Here is a 19,696-nt window from a genome sequence, read left to right as displayed (position 1 = left end):
AGAACAGAGATCATACTCATACTGTAGATGTCATTTTACTGTAAATCTTATAGATCAGTCATCTGGTCGGAGAGATTCCAGCCCCCTTTATTCTAATGTTATCTTGGAACATTGGACATTGGAAATAGGTCTTTCTAAGAAAACAGTCTATCAACTGTGGAGCAACAATGACACCAACTAGATTTATTCTTTTTATCCCCATTCTGACACTAACACAAACTGTCTTTTGAGTCAATATTAAAAATTCTTCATTTATCAATAGCTATATTTCCATATAAATTCATATAAAACAATCTCAAATTAAATAGGTGAAATAAAAAAAATGACAACACTCAATTTTTTTTAGAAAATTAATTCCATGAGCTGTTCCCTGGAAAGTTTGCCTTTTCTCAAGGACACCATTAACAACAAAAAAGCCAAAACATTATTTATTTTTTCACTTTAGTTTCCTGACTTCCTGTTGGTTCAAACACAGCGGCCCTATAGTGGCTAGTAGTAATAGTAGTGCATGCTGCAGTCCAGTATCAACGCCACTTTTTTCTTTAAAAAATCCACATTTAAAAAAAATCACATCATCCTGTACAAACATGGAATCATTTTCACATCTAGGAATAAATCAACAAATGAATCAAAGATAGAGGGGATCAGCTTCTTCTGTTTTGTTTCAATGTCACATTTTTCCTCCCTCCATCAGAAGGCAGCTCAATTCATGCAGCAACAGGCTGGAGCTGCTTCTGCACACAGGCAGATTGTCCTGGCAGATCTACTAACTGCCTGATGACTGAGCCACTGCGTTGTGTTGTGCAGTTCCATGATTGACTGGGAGTCTGTAAGTGATACAGCTGGCCTCTGCCTTACAGACTACAGGCATCCCACTTCACCTGGGAACACAAACAACTTGTGTTCTTGGGCCATGCTCCATCTGGTGCATGGTGTCATTAAAGGTCTAACTGACGACTGGGGCCAGAGCTTGTATTAAAAAACCCTGGCTCTGCCTTCATCTGATTGACCATTCAGGTAGTTTACACCCAACTGCTTGTATATGTGGAGCCCTTGACCTTGAATGGATTCTTCCTTGATTTTGATAGGGTTCCAAGGACTGTTGATTATTAGTAGAATCATCCTTATCATGGAGTTGTGTGTTCAGTGGTGTTCTACATCTGCAAAAATTCTAACCGAAATGCAGAGTCAGTCCAAATGTGTTGATATGAACCTTGTGATGCAGAGCTGACTGGTGGCCCCAGTGGAGATCAGACTCCTGACCCTGGCAGTGGTAACGCCTCCTGCTGCAAAACTTGTACATCAAAACACCCAGACCTGTCCATGCTAGTGCCTCATGCTACCTACTTAGCTACAATGAGGATAAAACCCACAAAATGTCTGTATGTTGTCCAGTGATATCATTCATAGCCCAGAGCCAATGAGTTCTGGCTCACACCAGTCCAGGCTTCCAGTCATTTCCCCAGCAGGATACTGAGGTGGGTGTCTGCAGGCAGGATAGTCCAACACAGTTTAACCCTGCTGCCAATGACGGGTAAGATCTGGACAAAATAGTTCCACTCATTCATGTAAGTCGCTGTTCTTTTGTCTGAAGAAAACACAAAATTTCACCCCGAAAGGCAGAAAGAAACGCAGTATCTCCAGCTCGTCTCATTGGTCCTCACACTGGCGGCAAGCTGCCACTCAGACAGAAATCTCATAGGTTGTGCCTCCGACGCCCGTCACCTTCTTAACCCCACCGCCCTGGGGCTTGTGGGCAGGGCTCTGCGTCAATGCTGAGCTGGGGAAGGCCACCGCAGGCCGAGTGGACATGCTGAGTGGGTGAGAGGGAGAGGAAGGGGCAGAGCAGGAGGAGGAAGAGGATGAGAAGGGCTGACCACCGTTGGTCCGACTCAGATGTTTCACCTGGATCAGCTCATCCCTGATTTTAGAAAAACACAAAAACAAAAAGGAACGATGAGTGAGACAGTTCAGGAGTTCATCTGAGGAAGACATGGAGGTGTCGATAACAGCTGGCTCACTCACAACAGCTGCTTTCACACACAGAGTCCACTTCATTTGGGTTTTTCAAATGCGAGTAAACCCACTAAAAGCATGACTTCCAGAGAAAACTAGTCTATTTGTGACTGGACCAGAACAGCAGGGGTCAGCCCACAGGAGGACTGAGAGTGGCTTGGCTGTTGTTGATCATGAGTTTATGTTTGGTTTGTGCTGAACTGGAGATTGAAAACTGAACATCAAACTCCTGTGGGACGGACCCCCCCCCATGCAGAGTTCCAAATGAGCCGAAAGAGCTTATTGGTGGGAAAGCTTCTGTCTCAGTGTGCAACAATCCTTTACAGTTGTCACATGCAACACTCGAACTCTACACAGTCCCTTGCATTTAGTTCTCAAGGTCACAACAAAGAAACAGTCAGACGTCCCTGTGGTAAAGCTAAACTCCAGCAGTGGAGGAGAAACTGCGAATAACAGAGTGAACAGGATGGAAAAGCAACAGAGACACACACCAGCAGGTCAGAGAATTCAACATTAACAGTTGTCATGCAATAAACGCTAAAGTTCCATCTAATACGAGTAGAACTTTTACAGATGTATCTGTAGGAGACTGCAGGCACTGCATTGTCCAAACAGACGATGGTAATGATGCAAATGATGGTAAAGACCTGAACAAACAAGCAGACCACAACATCATCAAAGCTCACAAATGAATAGAGGACGAGCAAAGGGAGTAGAAGGAGGAACTCACAGGATATCTGGCAGGAGGAGGAGGAGGAGGAAGAGAGAAGGGAAGAAGAGGAGGAGCAGTCAATCAGGTAATCAGGCTTTCAGGCGGGCGGGTGATTTTTTCAGGGTAAGCAGCAAACCAATGGTCCTGACAAAAGGCGAAACTCATACTCACTTCGGCGCTTGTATTCCTCCTCCTCCTCCTCCCATCCCTCCTATACCTCCTCCTCCAACCCCCGCTGCATTCGCTCCAGCTGACGCGGAGGCTTTGCGGACTAGCCGGTATTGCATTTCAGCAGCGGCAGCGCTCGAGTACGAGAGCGACTTGCCCAGAGGTGGGGGATGTGGGGAGCGGGGAGGGTGGGTAGTGGAGGTGGTGGAGGAGCCCAGAGGGGTGTCAGTGGAGCGGGTGCGGTAGGGGTAGGCGTGGTGGGGTGGTGCGTGAGGGGCAGAGAAACGGGGAGGGTGGGAGGTGGAGGAAGAGGACGAGGAGTGGTGGTGATGATGGTGGGAGTGGTGGTGGTGATGGTGGGAGTGGTGGTGATGATGTGGGGGAGGTGGGGCTGAGGCATGATTGGCAGATAGGGTGTGAGAGCCAGGTTGGGGCTCACCCAGTAGGCGTTCCCTCTCTGGAGGAGGTGGTGGGGAGGAGGATGTGGAAGAGGAGGAGCGATGGAGGAAGGCGTGGTGGTGGTGGTGGTGGTGGGAAGAGCGGTGGTGGTGATGGGGAGACTGGGACAACTGGGGGTGCATCTCAGCATCTCTCTGTTGTGACGATATGAAGGGGGCGCCGTAGCTGCCTGCTGCTGGTGTGCAGGGTCTCCCAGAGGAAAGCTCAGGGGCTGCTGAACCCACTACCACCCCCTTGTCGAATTCATCACCGCCAGCCAGTATGCTTTCATATGACAGGCTCCCATTGCGAGGCGCGTGTTGAGCCGGGGGTGTCTGATTGGCCAAGCTCTTGAAGCTGGCTGAGGTTGTGGTTGCTTCGGAGATGTGGGCGGTGCCTGCTGAGGTGTGCGTAGAGCTGGAAGATCGCGACGCCACTCCTGATAGGACTGTGGGGTCGGAGAAGGAGGGGTATGAGCGTCCGCCAAGGGAGTAGCCAGGTATGCCCCCCCCTACCACCTCCCTGCATCCCTCCCTCCTCTCGCCACCTCCTCCCCCTCCCACTCTGTCAGATGAAGCTTCCCGCCGGTCCAGGCTGGGCTGGGAGCGGAAACCAGGCTGCTGGCTGGCCTGGAGGAGGGAGGAGGTGGAGGAGGAGGAGTCCCTGGCACTGCCAACGCTCTCTCCTCGACTTAACTGAAGGAGGGAGGAGGAGAGAGAGGGTGGAGGATGAAGGAGAGAGAGGAGAAAAGGAGGGAAAAGAAACAACAAGAAGCTCAGCAAATAAGAGTAGAGACCTCTGTGGGAGTTTGTATATTTTTGTGAAAACTGAAACTCACTCAGTGTTGACGTGACCTGACACAACACCTCAACTGATTACAGATAGACGCTTTTCACAGATTAAATGAACATCATCACTATCAGATCACAGTGCTCAGAATAGCCCAAAATAATGAATCCCAGCTTTCTGTCGCATGATGTTCATCAGACAATCAGGAATTAGCCAAATACCCAGAGGTGGCAAAATACTACAAATACCAACAGCATCATAAACAAACAGACTGATGAACAGATACATGACAAGTGGCTGAATTTCAATAGGTAGTTTACTACAGCATCTTTACCACCTGTTGCTGTTTGATTAGAACTTGGTACAGATGTAACATCGTTTCAGCTGCCTGCACTCCACTTTCTGCTGTCTGGTTAGAAACGGTAGAGTTTGCTGATTGGTGTATTCAGCAGCCAAAGGTGCTGAATGAGTGTCCCGCCCCTGCAGCAGAGATTAGACAGGAACTAACAGCTCAACATAGAAAGCCTACGCCTGCAGATTTTATAGATGAATCGAACAGTGTAGGTCCCAGTACGCTCGTCCCCAACTAGCAGAATTTATAGTCACAAGATGGGAGTTAAAAAGTCCAGAAAGCTTTCTGACTGGATGCAGAATTGGTCACCTCAAACTTGAAACTGATTTAAAAGGAAGAAAAAAGTTTGGTGTTGGTTTTATCACAAGAGATAAAAGAACAGGTAACATTGGGATTTTTCATTCATGGGGCCTTTAACTATCCCTACTACTCGAAGAACAGGGTCACAGGTTTGTGCAGCTCTCAAGCTCACAAACCTTTTGTCAAACATTTGTCCTGTTGAAGGTCGAAAGGCTGAAAGCTTTTCTGCATATCCAGATATGAAAGTTCGGCTATCACAGCATGAGTAACAGCTGTTGGTATGTATTGAGAGTCACAGACAACAACTGCACAATAAATGCATGTGGTAATATGAGAAAAAATATATATCTTTTAAGGATGCACAAACATTCCTAAACAAAAGAAAAAAACTTGTAACCCCTGTAATTAAACGAATTACAAACATATCTTATTGTTGGTTCTTTTAAAGGTACTGATGTAAGACTTAATATCTTCATATGTCACTTGATACAGAAACAGAGGGAAACGTGAGAACGCTCTGTATTCTGACAGCTGTGTGTTTGAATAGTTGGCTTCTGTCTGAGGCATCTCCACATGACACCAGATCAAGTCTGATCAGATCAGAGGATGCCTTAAAACATTACTGACAGAGCAAAGTGCAGAATGATGGTAAAACACAGGCTTTAATATGATGGCATGTGAGTTAAAGGGGCACAGTTCGCTTTGACAAACTTTGGGGAGAATCTAGAGGATTCACTAAGTCACATTTCTAATAAGAGAGGAGAACAAAGAGGAAACTACTGGGGAGATGGAAGTTAGAACAACAAACTTCAGACAAAAGAGAATATTCTTACAGAGTGTTGGACTGACCGGTAGGACATGGACCAGACATGGGTAAAAATACTGTGTAAGACCTTATCTGCAGCAACACAGATGGATTCAGGTACAACCCTTTTTATTTTTTTTTCAACTCTTTCTCAGCCTCACCTACTCCTTTTTCACTCAGTCCAAAAAATACTGCAGAGACTGATAAAGCCAGTCACGAATCATTTTAAATGTATCCAACCAGTATTTCACCCACATCCAGAGCAAACAGAGTGGGACAGGAAACAAAGTTAACAGTGAAGATAAAAGGGAAAATGCTTTCAGAGCAATCACTTACTGATACTGATCAACAGAAAGCCACTGAGAAATCAAACCAAGATGGCCGAAAGGATATCAAAAGGAAAAACAACAATGGAAATGCATTAGATTGAAATCAATAGATGCAAAAAAACAGAGGCATGGGTGGAGAGAAAGCTTCTCTGCACAGAAACACAGCACCACATATTTATTACACAGCATACGAGTCTCCTCTGTGAAGAGACTCCTGTGTTTGTGTGTGCATTACCTGGTTGGCGTAAGCATGTGTGAGTGCTGTGTGGTTCTTGCCAGGGCTGTATGTGGGCCTGTATTTGTACATGGTGGGGGTGGGAGGGGCTTTGTTTAGTAGACTGCACTCTGCAGGAAGGTAGGAAGAGGTAAAAAAACAACACAGAATCAGATCAATGTTTTTTGGTTTTTTTTGCAAGAGGTTTAGACAAAGATCGTGGAGCAGAGCTTTACCCTCCGTGTTTCCTCTGGTGATTCCAGGGTAGCGGAGCTCTGGTTTAGGTGGAGGAGGCGGCTCAGCATCACATGACTGGCTCTCCATCATCTCCAGACTTGACCTGGACTGGAAAGAGAGGAGCGCACAGAGGTAAGGATCAGAGTGCTTTGTAACCTTGTAGGGCTGTATCCTTCAAATTGGGAAATACGTTTGGTTGTAATGTTCAGTAACTTGTAAAATAAATAATAAAACCAACATGAAAATAAATCGTGATTAGATTGTGGAACGTGATTCTGCCAGAAAAAAATCACCCACCCCTAACTATGAGTTATGTGCTGGTATATCTGTATATATGAGCCCACAGAGGCAGCTGCTGTTAAACTGGCAAACAAGTCATACTTTGTGTTCAACTTCATCTTTTCATACTAATTAGACTTAACCTATTTCATCTATTTTTATCATATATCCAAAAGGTACAGCCAACAAAGACAGTGGTGAGTCACCAAAAATCATCAATAATATACAATAGACTAACCCACATACTTGTGTGTCCCCTGGAAACACTTGTATTGTCATCCATGCTATTTGCATCACGTTGTTGTGTTGTGTGTATTTGCAATGCATTTTTCTGCTTTACATGTGTTTTCTTTAGTTGCACTGAGTACTCTGTGTTGTGAGTAGCCTCCTGCAGCTTCCACTGAGATCTATTATCCACAGTTATGTGATTTAGTTTTTTCAAATTATAGCAGTTTCTAAAAAAAATGTACACAAACAATAGCAAATTACATTACAATTATTCAAAAAAGATTACGCCATCTAAATTTTGGCACAAATAATGACAATAAGTCTCGTTTGATGCTGTCTTATGTATCCTTTGTTATGAAACATCAGCAACTGTCTGGGATGATAGATATGGTTGTGTTGCGTTTACAAATGTGACCTTACAGGATTTCTGGCCATTGAATTTTAAATTGCTTTTAAACCACTTGCTGCCATCTGGACCTGTGTATATTCAAACTTAAAGTGCAGATTTGAATGGGCACAGCACTCTTATGTAACACTTGTTTGCCAGCAGGATAAGAGCTTATTTTCCTTCTTTAACTTGTGTTTAAAACATGATGATGATCAGTTTGTACCTCATAGTCTACTGTCCTTACCCGGTGCAGGTCTCCCTGTATGCCGTTGTCCAGGATCTTTGCAGCCAGTTGGGCCTCTGTCAGCTGTGGCCGCAGAAAGGGAGGCTGCACACACACACTTTGCACACACTTCTTCCTGCCCAGGTACCTACAGAGAGCACAGAGAAAGTGAGCTGACACATCATCAGTAACCTGCTCCTCCAGTCCACTGTTGATACAAACTTTGTTTCAAATGCACGGATACCTTAAGTGATTCAAAGGTATCATCCAGACATGGTTTACAACATAAATATACACACTTGGAATAATATGGAAAGTGTCTGATCAGTGATTTCCACAGAAAAAAATCTTCAATTTCTTGGTCAAAATTCTTAAAACATCAATCAACCAAAGTTTAATTGTATGGCCCATATTCATAAATCACAATTCGTCTCATAGGTCTTAACAAGGAGTGACATCCTCTTCCCTTAACCTTCAACAACAGTGAGGAAAAACTAGTACAAAATGAAATCTATTATCTACAAACACACTCATCAAATTGTGATTTGAATATGGGTTATACAAATAAAATTTGATTGAGTGATGACACAATTGATTGAATCAGCTGTACACACCCGCTTGTTCCAAATACTCAAGGGTAATTATCATTAAGTCTGCGAGCTTCATTTATTTATATGATATGAATCAAAGTTCAGCTGAACACTATTCCTAACAGTCATGACACATACTGCTCTGTTGGATTTGCTGGAACTGCAGAAACACTAAGTTCACTAATGGTTGTAAAATACGTTACAGGGTGATGGTTCTTCTCTCACAAACTATCTTTGACCAGTACTGACAGTGTGTGTAGAGACACACAAACCAACAACAAATATGTTTCATTAAGGCCTGTCATCAGGTTCATTATTTACAGTTGATATTTTAAGGGCTGCTGCAAACTAGAGGATTTTTGACTCTTGATCGATTATTAAAACGAGCAGACCACAGACATAAGCTGCTTTCAGACATGCAGTGGACTCCGCAGTTCCTCTGTATTTTCTCCAGAGGAGGTGCATGTAAGAATGCAAATGTCCGAGTGAGACGGTCTGCAGTTTCTACAGACTTTAAAGGACCAACCAACAGTACATTGTAGTGTCTACGCTTAGGGACTTTCATATCTAACTCAGGTGCGCCAGACAGAGAGGCACCAACTTTAATTCTCACCAACTCTAACTCTTTTTTATATTTTATCAGTTGCAAGACGCAAGGACACAATGTGATTTAGGAATGCATACTTTAGGCTCAACTATCCAATAGGATGTGAACACCTACATGTAACATAGAGAGTGACAGCCATTCTAGCCTTTCATGGATGTGCTGTTAGAATGGGGGTGACAATTGCTCATGTTACTCTGTTAGTGTTGTTATATTGTTCCACCTTCTGGTCTCCTTGATGCATCAAGTCTACATTAAAACCTTCTGCATAAGACATCAGTTGCTGCCTGAGTTCTCCTTTCACCAGCTTCCAGAAAACCTCCATAACACTTATGTTTATTCACCTTTATTGCTACTTTCCATGCTAATTACAGCATACTACACCCATTTTATTGTCTCATCCTGTAGTTGAGTATTCTCAATATGATGAAACTACCCATGAAGTCATTCTACCACTGTAAACACATGCACGCCTGTCATTGATGTACTTAAACAGATAGCACTACAGCTCTGGAGACATAACATGCTAGTGAACAGTCCACTAGAGAAGTTGCAAATAGTATAATTTAGAACATGCACCTGGGTGCCTGTGAGCTGCAGAGGACATGAGAGACATTCTTCCAACAGCCATTGGTGAAAGGGTTAACACCTCCTCTGAACTTTCCTGTCACCTGGAGAAGGAAAAAAGACACAGTAGTAAAATAGAGAAACCAGCACTAAGATATACAAACATTCAATTAAAAGAAAAGAGGGATGGAATAACTATAACAGGAAATCAGCATGAGACAGCTTTTCAAATGCTTAGAAAACCTAAACTTTTTCACAAATTATTTAATTTATTATTTACAGCATGGACATTTATTATATAAATGTGCTATATAATGTGACTAAAAACTTGCAGACATTTGTAAATTGTTCTTTCGTATTCCAACTACAGCATTCAGGCACTCCATGATAATTGAACCTGTCACTGCAGCCCACGTATGGAAACACTGAGTTTCCTACCTGTTCATTTGTAGTCCTGCCTCTGGCCACAAGCACTATATGGAAACCAGTGAGGCCAGCAACAGGGATAAAGAACAGACCCGCAACACACATTACAGCCAGCCTGAGATCACTGGGGTCAAGGAATATCTTTTAAGAGCAGATTCAACAGACACACAAAGACCCATAGAAACTACTTTAATAGATTTATTGCAATGCACCCATTAGGTGTTTATATTTTCTGTCTACAAGTCTATGACCGCAGTGTCCACAGTTCAATCAATCAATCAAATTGTATAGCCCATATTCACAAATCACAATTTGTCTCATAGGGCTTTAACAAGGTGTGACATCCTCTGCCCTTAACCCTCAACAAGAGTAAGGAAAAACTACTAAAAACCCTTTTAACAGGGTAAAAAGAAGGTAGAAACCTCAGAGAGAGCCACATGTGAGGGATCCCTCTCCCAGGACGGACTGAAGTGCAATAGATGCCACGTGTAAAGTTCAACTGTTGCCTGTCCTACCTCCTCCCTCTCTGGCTTTGTTTGTCATAGACTGTCTGAGACTATTTGACAACAGTCACATAGATAAGAAAATTCTCAAATAATTTTTTTAAAGTAATGGTATAAAGTAATAATGGGAGTAGTAATAATAATAATAACAATAGTTGTACATGATGGAAATCTGTTGCTCTTTTGAATCATTTCAATTTTTGGTGTTAATTTTTCCCAAAAGTTTCTGTCTCAAAGAGACGCTGAACGACGAGGAAACAACAAAATGCTCCCAAAAATTGGACTGGTAGACTCCGTTTATGTCTTATCTCCGGTGGAAGTAAAGTCCTCATATTACAATTATATCTTCAGGACATCTAATACAACCATTACATGGAAAAGGTCCTTAAAGGATACGTGACGATGGCGTGCAGGCGGTCAATGTTCTGCCGATGGTAAAGGATGAAGAGCAGTCCAAAGCCAAACACGGCCATGATGTGAGCCGTCAGCGACAGCAGGAAGAGAAAGAAGTAGCGGTAGTTCCTCCTACCGATGCAGTTGTTCACCCACGGACAGTGGTGGTCAAAGTCCTACATGAGGGTTTGAAGACACAGACATAAGACTACTAGTGCAGGGAATGGTATATGTGTCTGCAGCCTGATCCATTTAGATTATCAACTGATTTAAACCCTATCCACTATGGGTGTGCCTGCTGTGACTGGAATCTATACACTCAAATGAGTCTTTGTGTCATTATAAAAACATATCTGGGTGAATCATGCATCTAAAGTGCTGCTAATGGTTGTATTTTTACTTGACACACAGCTCTTCCCACAACAGACAATTAAAAGAAAGTTCCAGTGTTGTCAATGTAGTTCCGTTGAAAATAGCTGATCTGGATTGGCTTTGGAAATATAAATGCAGTCCCACACCAGGGTAAGAGTTAGTGTCGATGGTGCAGGATAATGCAGAGAATGTATACATGAGTACTGTCTAAAATGATTCTATGTTAATGGCCCATGAGCACACCTCGACACAGTTGTCACAGACGGAGCAGTGAGAACACCGTGGTGGCCTGTAGAAGCGGCAGGTTGAACACCACTTCATCCTGACCTGGATCCCTCTGATCTCCACTGTCTTGTAGAGGGGAGCACGGAAATCGTCCTCCTTGTCCTCGTCCTCCTCGGCTGCAGAGGTGGAAATAGGACACATGGAATCAAATGCCCACACACAACCATAATCAACATGAGACACATAAATTGGCCTTATTAAAATCTGTCACCTTAAATCCTCTACAGTGCATTTGTCATGTCTTCATTTTTTCACATTTTGTTATATTGTAGCCTATACTAAAAATAGAAATTAATTCAATAGCAAGGTAAATCTGACATTAGGCCACAACAGAATTATGAACATACTGCAGACAGTATGTCGATGACAATTTGGTGACAGTAAAACACACACAGTAAAATTCAACCACCCATGCACACACCTCTTGGGAAGATGCCAGGGTCCATAAATGTGGCCATACAAAAGTTAGCCAAAACAAACAGGAAGATGACTCCATTGTAGATGGGCACAGCTACTGAGAAGCGCTCTGAAAGCCACGGACACCTGCACCAAAAAGAAAAGACAATGTCTGACACACAGGAAAAACGATACAGATTCGGTCTTATTTTATGGTTCACTTCTAATAAAAGTGATGTCCCTGAAGATAACCTACAGTGTCATTGGTAAAACAACATTCAGACACGAGAGGAAATATGCTTGCTTGGATATATTTTCAGACTGGTATTAAATTCATCTATAACAGTGCATTCAGAAAGTATTCAGACCACTACAGTTTATTTCATGAATTTTGCAGTAGCCTTACACTAACTAAGCCAATTATTTTTCATTTCATCAATACACTCAACACCACACAGTACTACGCAGATTCAAACTCTTTTTTGCTCAACAGTGGGAAGCAGTCCAACCGAATAAATTAAATCCACAAAAAACACTGTGCAGGTTTCACTCACTTCAGATGATTAAATTCTGTTTTAAAAGGTTCAGTGTGTACGATTTAGACCGTGCAAGATCAATTACACTTATTTAATCTTGACCATTTATGTAGCATTTCATGGTTCAATCTCAATCATTTTCTCCTTCATCAGATATGAAGGAAACGTGATGTGCATGTTGAGGAGAGAGTACAGGATGTTGCCACTGAGTTTAATCAGGGTTGCTCAAAGAAGAAGTTATGAGCTATGTTATGAAGACATAATAGACCACGCCTACTTGCACCTATAATTATGAAAATCGGATTTTTGACCACTGCCTTTTGAGGTACACATTTTCTGTGTTTTGGCACTCTCTATTGGCCCTGCTGAAAATGCTTTGATAGGCCCACTTCCAGCCAAGTTCTTCTTGAGAAGGGTTAGTTTTTCGACTGATCCTGCTCATTAATATTATGTGTATCAGAGTCCCTCAAGGTTGATAGGTCCAATTTTGGTCAAAATCCCCAAAAATGAATAGCGCATGTACTGAACCTTTCCCCAAGCAACATGCCAAGCAACATGCCAATGCGCAGATGTTGAAAGCCATCAAAGTGATAAGTGATGACATTAAACCAGCGCAGATTGGCAGTGTTCTGATCAAGAAAATAAAAGGGGGATGTATGTCGGCTTAGTCAGAAGAAATGGGCATACAGCCACTTATCTGCAACAATGCATAACCACATTAAGCACAGGAATGTGGATGTTAACCGGCCAGTATCAACACTGGGTTACATTCACCACACTTGGCAATTGTGATCTTGATTATATTGTGCCCAATTTTGAATGTTTTCTGCATGTTTTCTTACTTATAGACTAGTTTTTAAATGTTATATTCTGGTTTATTGTAGGGAAATTAGTCTTGGTGTCTGGTGTTTGCTATGCATAGTGCTTTGAGTTTATAAAGTTTAATATGACCAGATAATCTTTTCCCTTGCTCTTGAATCCTTCCCCGTTTGGCAAACTCCAAGCAGCCTTTTAATGGTCATCCATGCAGCAAGTTCTCCTTTCTCTACAGAGGACATCTTAGGTTCTGGTGAAATGTCCATAGGGTTCTTGGTAACCTCCTTGACCAAGGCCCTTCTTGCCCACTTACTCAATTTGGTTGGACAGGTAACTCTAGGAAGTGGTTCATGGGGTCAAACTTCTCAAATGTCACAATCATTAAGGCCACTGAGCTGCTGGGAACACTCAAAGCTTTAGAAATTATTTATACCCTTTAAACACTTTGCAGACCTTGGTGATGAAATTGTGGGTGAGGCATTGATCAGAGCAATGCCTCACCCATAATTTCATCACCAAGGTCTGCAAAGTGTTAAAAAGTGACTTTTGTAAGAACACAGGTATGCGCTTCTCTATGTCCAGTCAATTCAGTTTACCCATGGTGGACTCCAGTCAAATTAAAGACACATCCCAGTTCAAACAGGATAAACATAACCACAAATAATGTTCTACAGCAAAGGATCTAATTGTATTGGTAATTACCAGTTGAATGTACAATTGAATCTTCAACTAAATAAAGTGTGAAAAAGAGTAAAAGAACCTAAATACTATTTGAAGCCAGTAAAGTTTTTAGTTTGGAAAAAAAAATCAAGTTTTGTGTTTTTATTAGATAATTGTTAACAGGCATTTGTGAATGTTGTATTAATTGAATTGTAAAAGGAATAAGGGTGAATGTGAGACCGACTGCAGGGACACAAACATTGACAGACTCAGAGAGAAAGGAACTGTGAGAGACTGGATGATGGGCTTTTGTCAGGGTGACAGATGTTGGCCTATTTTCTCCTCTCTAATCTGAAGCGCAGAGCTGCCTGCCCACCATATTAACAACACACAGATTAGATTTTCTCACATATGCACCAACAAAAACACACATACAGGAGGGTGCGTGGGCGCACACACACAGTCGTGCAAGCAAGGACACACACACTTATTCACGCCTGTCAATCTGACTTTGTTACATCTTAAGTGCATACGTGTGGTTTCTCCCAAAGACACCGCTTCACACACTCACACGCAACACTATATTTTCCCTTTTCACACTCTTACTCTCTGACACACAAACCATCTCTAGAGTGAGGTGTGAGCAAGATTAGTGATGACAGTCTATAACATTAGAGACTTAGCATTCTGTCAGAAACACTCAGAGCTGATGGCCCCACTGAGGTACAAATTGTGACAATGTTTACATGTGAAAACAACTTCAATTCAGTCCATGATGTTAGCTTAGCACAACATAAGTAGCAACAATCCTATGAGCTAAGATATGATTAAAAACATACTCATTTGAAGCGATGTGGAAACTCCATGGCAGATACCTCTTCAGGGGCATGCAATAGAAGATCTGTACAGATCTGGGGCCTCATTTATAAAACAGTGTGTAGGATTATTACTAAAAGTGTACGAGCCCACAAAAGCCGAACATTTTTATAAAACCGTGCGCACGCACACCTGAACGCAATGTTCACTTTATTAATAATAATATCTTGCATTTATATAGCGCCTTTCACGGGACCCAAGGACACTTTACATATGGCCATGAGAAAAGGAAAAAAGTAATTAGCAAAAAAGAAAAGTAATTAGCAGAGAAAAGAAAAAAAGTAATTACCACAAAAAACAGCAAGGTGGAGCTTTAACTGAGGCCAAAGGCCTTAGTTAAGAGGTGTTTTTAAAATCACAGTCCACCTTTAAACGTTCATACCTTGATCTGCCTCATACTCCGCCCCTCTACATACACATTCAACCATAAATGGTCAATGCAAAGCACCTCATGAATATTAAATTATCCTGCTGACCAATGGGTTTCTCTGGTGAATCAGCATCAAGCGATGAAAAGAAGAAGCGCAACTCTCTGACCCCGACAATGAGGTGTTTGTTAGTGAGGTGGAGGTGAAGAAAGACAGATTGTTTGGGGGCCACAGCAGTGATGTCATTCATAAAGAACATACACTGCTGCTGCTGTGGATAATTCAGTGAGTGAGAGTGAGTACTATAGAGAAAACAGAGCCTGAAAAAAAAAAAAATCTAATTCAAAAGGTGGAGGCAAAAAAAGAATCGCTTCACACTGTCAGAACGTGAGAGAACTTGTTGTATCGGCTGTTCTTATTTTAATGATCCAAAACTGCAGGATTATTAAATTCATAGACAGCTGTGATGTCCCCAATCTATAAGATAATTTTTTTTAATGATTAAAGAGGCTCTACATAGAAAGGTAAATATTATACAGTGTTAATCATATCATCATACCTGTCTGTGGCAGGGCAAGATTACTTTGAAATTAAGACATTATTGCTGAAAGACCAACTTTGGTCCTCTTCAATACATGCATTTTCAAAGTCTTGAAACTATAAAGGGGCAATCAGCATTTCCCAAATTTCCAAAGTTTGAGGGGTTAAAAAATATGGCCCATGATGACTGTGGCCTTATGTGAAGGTAAATGGTTAGTGTATTGCATATACTGTACATAGTGCAAGCCTAGTCTTCATGATCACTCAAAGCACTTAACAAAACATTCTCATTCACACACTCACCCTCCTCAGCCACATGCCTGTATAACTGGCCCTGTTTAAACCTGGTATTAACATCCATCCTGAGAGATCTGATCACAAGTGGAAAGCTCTAGGTTCCAGGTGTGAATAAACACAAAATGCGCCCTGAACGTTTCCAGTTGTAATTGGATCTCACTTTCGTGCTTTGATATGCAAATGAGCATGTTATTGGTGTTTGCGAAGACCAAATAATATTGTTTTTACAAATTCTGATGGATGGGTCCGATGACAATGTTTGTGTGTGTCTGCCTGTGTGTCATCGTGAGAGAGGTATGTAGCTATGTAGCCAGGACGCAATTATGTTTAAACAGCGAAACATGGTAATACCACCTCTAAAGTGGTCTGGGAGATTGGATCTCAAGACGCATGGAGGACGCATTTTGGTGTGTTCAGACTGGTACTTAGGATTACCCAGGATGGATGTTAATACCAGGTCTTTTAACAGCACTCAATATCAAGTCAAGTCTTGAAAGAATGTAAATGTAAATGGTTTTGTATTTATATAGCGCTTTTCTAGTCTTGATGACTACTCAAAGCACTTTACAGTACAGTTTTACATTCACCCATTCACACACACATTCTATTAGCAGCACTTTGTTGTTCAGCATCTTGCCCAAGGACATTTCAGCATGCAGATGGGGAAGACTGGGGATCGAACTGCCGACCTTCAGGTTGGAGGACGACCGCTCTACCCCTCAGCCACAGCCGCCCATGTATGTAGGGTAAGGGTTAGCAAAGGGTCAGCTAAAGAACTTCTTTAAACAAAGTCTAACTACACAAGAAAATTCTCACGAAATTTGGTTCACATCATCTGCGTAAAATTAAAGTTATGTTGACATGTCAATCCATTTTTTTAATAGATTTTTAAACCTATGTCCTTATCCTAAATTTACATGCTAATCAATCAAAAGTGGCTAAAGTGCTTGAAACCAAAGTCAGTGCACTTGTTTGGATAAGAACCTGCTTGGCTTTGTAATGTTTGGATATTTTGCCTCCAGGGAAACCACAAATGCAAAGGATTATATCTCGCGATTGCATGAATCCTTACAAAATTTGGTTTGCATAATTTGCTGACTCAATGGATGCATAAAATGTGGTTGATTGTTTAGTGAGCATGACTTATAACAAAATATCAAAATTTGCTTATATATATTTGCATTCCGAACAACTACTGGTTGAATCAGAAGGCCATCACCCTGTATTTTAAAAAAAAATACTAAATCATCTCTATCTTCACTAACATGCTATGGTGTACGTGTGAGACTGATGCACCGTGGCCACTTACGTAAAGCAGAAGAACAGCGTGGTGGAACCAACGAGGAAGAACGTGGCTGCCGACACAGGGACGTAGCGAGAGGGTCGCAGGGGTCTGCTGGGCGGGACCACTGTGTGGGGGAGGGGTGACGAAGATGGACCCCGCCCTCCACTCTTACTGCTGACACCTGGCATCACTTCCTGTGTGTGGTGTTTGTATGTACAGCAACTGCTATGCTAAGGAATCTGTCTTTAAAGTTTAAATGTTTCTTTACATGCATTGAGTGGATTTGTAGATTGAAAGTAAAAATAACAGATTGGCAAAAGGAAAACAATGCAAAGGAGGTGTACAAAAGAAATGGAGGAACAGTTGAGAAGGGTTTCCTCTTTCAAGTGGAAAAAAGTAAAAAGTCCCTACTTCATTTGAGGAGTGGTGCTTGTTTTTAGATTCTTAAGTCAATCCAGATCTACTGTGTGTAAGATTCAAAGAAGCTTAAAAGTCTCTCTGTTGTAAAAGCCTTGTTTCCCTGTCAGCCTTAAAAGCAGGTGGTAAGGCGGGATGAACAAATAAGCCACAGATTATAAAGGGGTAAACAAGTTGGAGGCACATAAACAACACTGTGTTCCACAAGCCATAGTCATAAAAGCCAATAGAAACTGATCATTCTTAGAGGTCCATTTCACGCAAGACCCTAAAAACCAGTTAAAATGGAGTAATTCTACTACATATATAGCAAGGTGAATAAAGGCTTGGTGAAAATCATGATAATAGTGCAATTAAAAATATGGCTGTTAATTAGATGTAAAAACCCATTTGATCCCTTCTGATAAAGCACGTAAATTTAGTTATTTTGTGATTTGTGCTATCTAAGTCACATCATATGCTAAAATACACAAAACTGGTCCAAGTTGATTTGTTTGGTCTTTGAATGGGAATTTAGTGAGGTACCAGAGTTGGCAGAGGTAAACCTGTTTGGTACGAGATTGACTAATAAGAAAAACAGGAAGAAATGAAAAGATGAAAGAAGTGAGAGGTAAAAGGAGAGAAGTAAGTACAAGAAATAAGTCTCGGGTGGCTATCCCTTTTCCTTCCCCATGACCTTTTTCAGCTTAAAAAAGTGCAGATTAATACCTAAAATGAAGCTAAGTCTGTGTGTGGAGATTCCTATTCACTCAAATTTAAAGTTTTCAGAATCGAGAGAACAGCAGTCTGGGCAGGGTTAGCTGTGTGAAAGAAGGTCTTGTAAAATAAAAAAAAGACCTCCTCGCTTTCAGTCCAGGACTCGTACTAGAAACAGCAGTCTGTAAGTGGGCCAGTGGAGTAGCCTGGTTTTCCTGTGTCGGGGCATCCCTAAACCCCGCCGGTGGCTGATTTAAACCACCTCACTTGCCAGCTGCAATGGGTATGTGGAAACTGGAAGTGATGGTGTGGTTCTTTCCAGCACATCGTGAGAAAAATCCAGTAGAACACCCATCAGTATCCATGTAAATTAAATTGTTGAGACAGAGCTAAAATTACAGTGTTCATCCATGTCTGGAGGACATGTACAGAGCAGATAATGGTCTTTCTCATATCAACCAGCAAAGGCAACACAGAACAACTCAGTTCCCTCCATTGGTCTCCTTGTTCCACTCCATTGGTGGACAACTGCGGCTGCCAGTTATGTAACTGTTGGCCTCCCAGCAACGATCCCTTTTCTTCTTTTGCCCTTGTCTCCAGAAACGTCCAGGGCCTTGCCTCTATTTCCTTCCCAGGCAGAGGTCACTCAGGCTTGGAAAACACTCCCCCACTACAATCCCTTAGATGATACAGCCTGTCTGGCCCAAAATTGACCTCATCAAAAATGTGGAAAAAATGCAGCCTTTGAGTGTTGAAGGGACTCTTCTAGCCATAAGCATCTTGATGCATTTCAGGTTTGACATATCCCTCACCAATCTTGAAAACAGAACAGCAAGCACATTTTCTACATCCAATGCTGAACATAGGCCTTCTTGTTTGTGATGTTGATCCCTTTGAGTCTGTGAACCACACAAAGAGTTGGCAGTATTGTGACTCAACAAGTCATTCTGGGTCACGAAAAAAGTCCGGAAATCAGGATCATGGACAGGATACCACACCTAATGAGAGAAAGAAAGGGTTGGTAAGAGAGCAGATACTCCAGTACGTAAACACCTCATTTTAACCAAACCATAACAATCACCAGTTCTTTATAATAACTTATAGGGGGAGAAATGCTCCCTTGGACAACTGTTGTTAACAGTGTGTGCTTACCACCAAAATGCAACTGCAGGAATTTGCAGAACATTATGATGCCAGGCATTCTTGAGATATCTTGCTACAGCTGTTGCTAGTGAGGAGGCACAAAAAGGAAGCATGGGGCTTTGTCCACGCTGACTTAAATATTTTTAATGAACACAGTTTTTTTTGCAAAACCAACATTTTTCCCAAATCTTGGCTTCACAAGCAAACTGCATTTTTGATCATTCACTTTTTCAAACACCTTCTATGAACAGATCTATGTGGACATCTAAAATGTTTCTAAAGCGATGATGTCACTGTTCCTTTTTTTTTTTTATTGGTCCAGACTAAGTTGACTGAACTACACGTCTTAAATCCTCACATGGTCACTGGTCCCAAATCCTAATGAAAGCAAAAGAAAAACCAGAAGGGCCATACCTGCACCAAGGCTGATGCATGTTTTAATAACGTG

General features: G+C 41.9%; 1 protein-coding gene across 5 annotated transcripts in view; it reads right to left on the bottom strand.

Moving 5' to 3' along the window:
* Window positions 1-1,068: 1,068 nt before the first annotated feature.
* Window positions 1,069-19,696, bottom strand: part of zdhhc5a (zinc finger DHHC-type palmitoyltransferase 5a) — a 24,023-nt gene continuing 5,395 nt past the window's right edge. The window contains exons 2-13 of one of the 5 annotated variants that reach the window (XM_034604630.1): window positions 19,258-19,333; window positions 17,017-19,103; window positions 11,640-11,761; window positions 11,177-11,334; window positions 10,565-10,737; window positions 9,678-9,780; window positions 9,252-9,343; window positions 7,500-7,626; window positions 6,360-6,468; window positions 6,145-6,254; window positions 2,900-4,029; window positions 1,684-1,921 (exon numbers count right to left, since the gene is read on the bottom strand). In XM_034604630.1, coding sequence (XP_034460521.1) covers window positions 1,684-1,921; window positions 2,900-4,029; window positions 6,145-6,254; window positions 6,360-6,468; window positions 7,500-7,626; window positions 9,252-9,343; window positions 9,678-9,780; window positions 10,565-10,737; window positions 11,177-11,334; window positions 11,640-11,761; window positions 17,017-17,180 — 2,526 coding nt within the window. In that variant the 5' untranslated portion in view covers window positions 17,181-19,103; window positions 19,258-19,333. Of the gene's footprint in view, window positions 1,922-2,746; window positions 2,754-2,899; window positions 4,030-6,144; window positions 6,255-6,359; window positions 6,469-7,499; window positions 7,627-9,251; window positions 9,344-9,677; window positions 9,781-10,564; window positions 10,738-11,176; window positions 11,335-11,639; window positions 11,762-17,016; window positions 19,104-19,257; window positions 19,334-19,696 lie in introns of those variants that run through there. The other 4 variants (XM_034604712.1, XM_034604854.1, XM_034604785.1 and 1 more) reach the window with 4 other exon arrangements.

This window comes from Hippoglossus hippoglossus, chromosome 1, assembly GCF_009819705.1.
Source record: "Hippoglossus hippoglossus isolate fHipHip1 chromosome 1, fHipHip1.pri, whole genome shotgun sequence".
Lineage (NCBI taxonomy): Eukaryota > Metazoa > Chordata > Actinopteri > Pleuronectiformes > Pleuronectidae > Hippoglossus > Hippoglossus hippoglossus.
The sequence above is the reverse complement of the archived record's forward strand: the minus strand, read 5'-3'. Positions and strand labels throughout refer to the sequence as shown.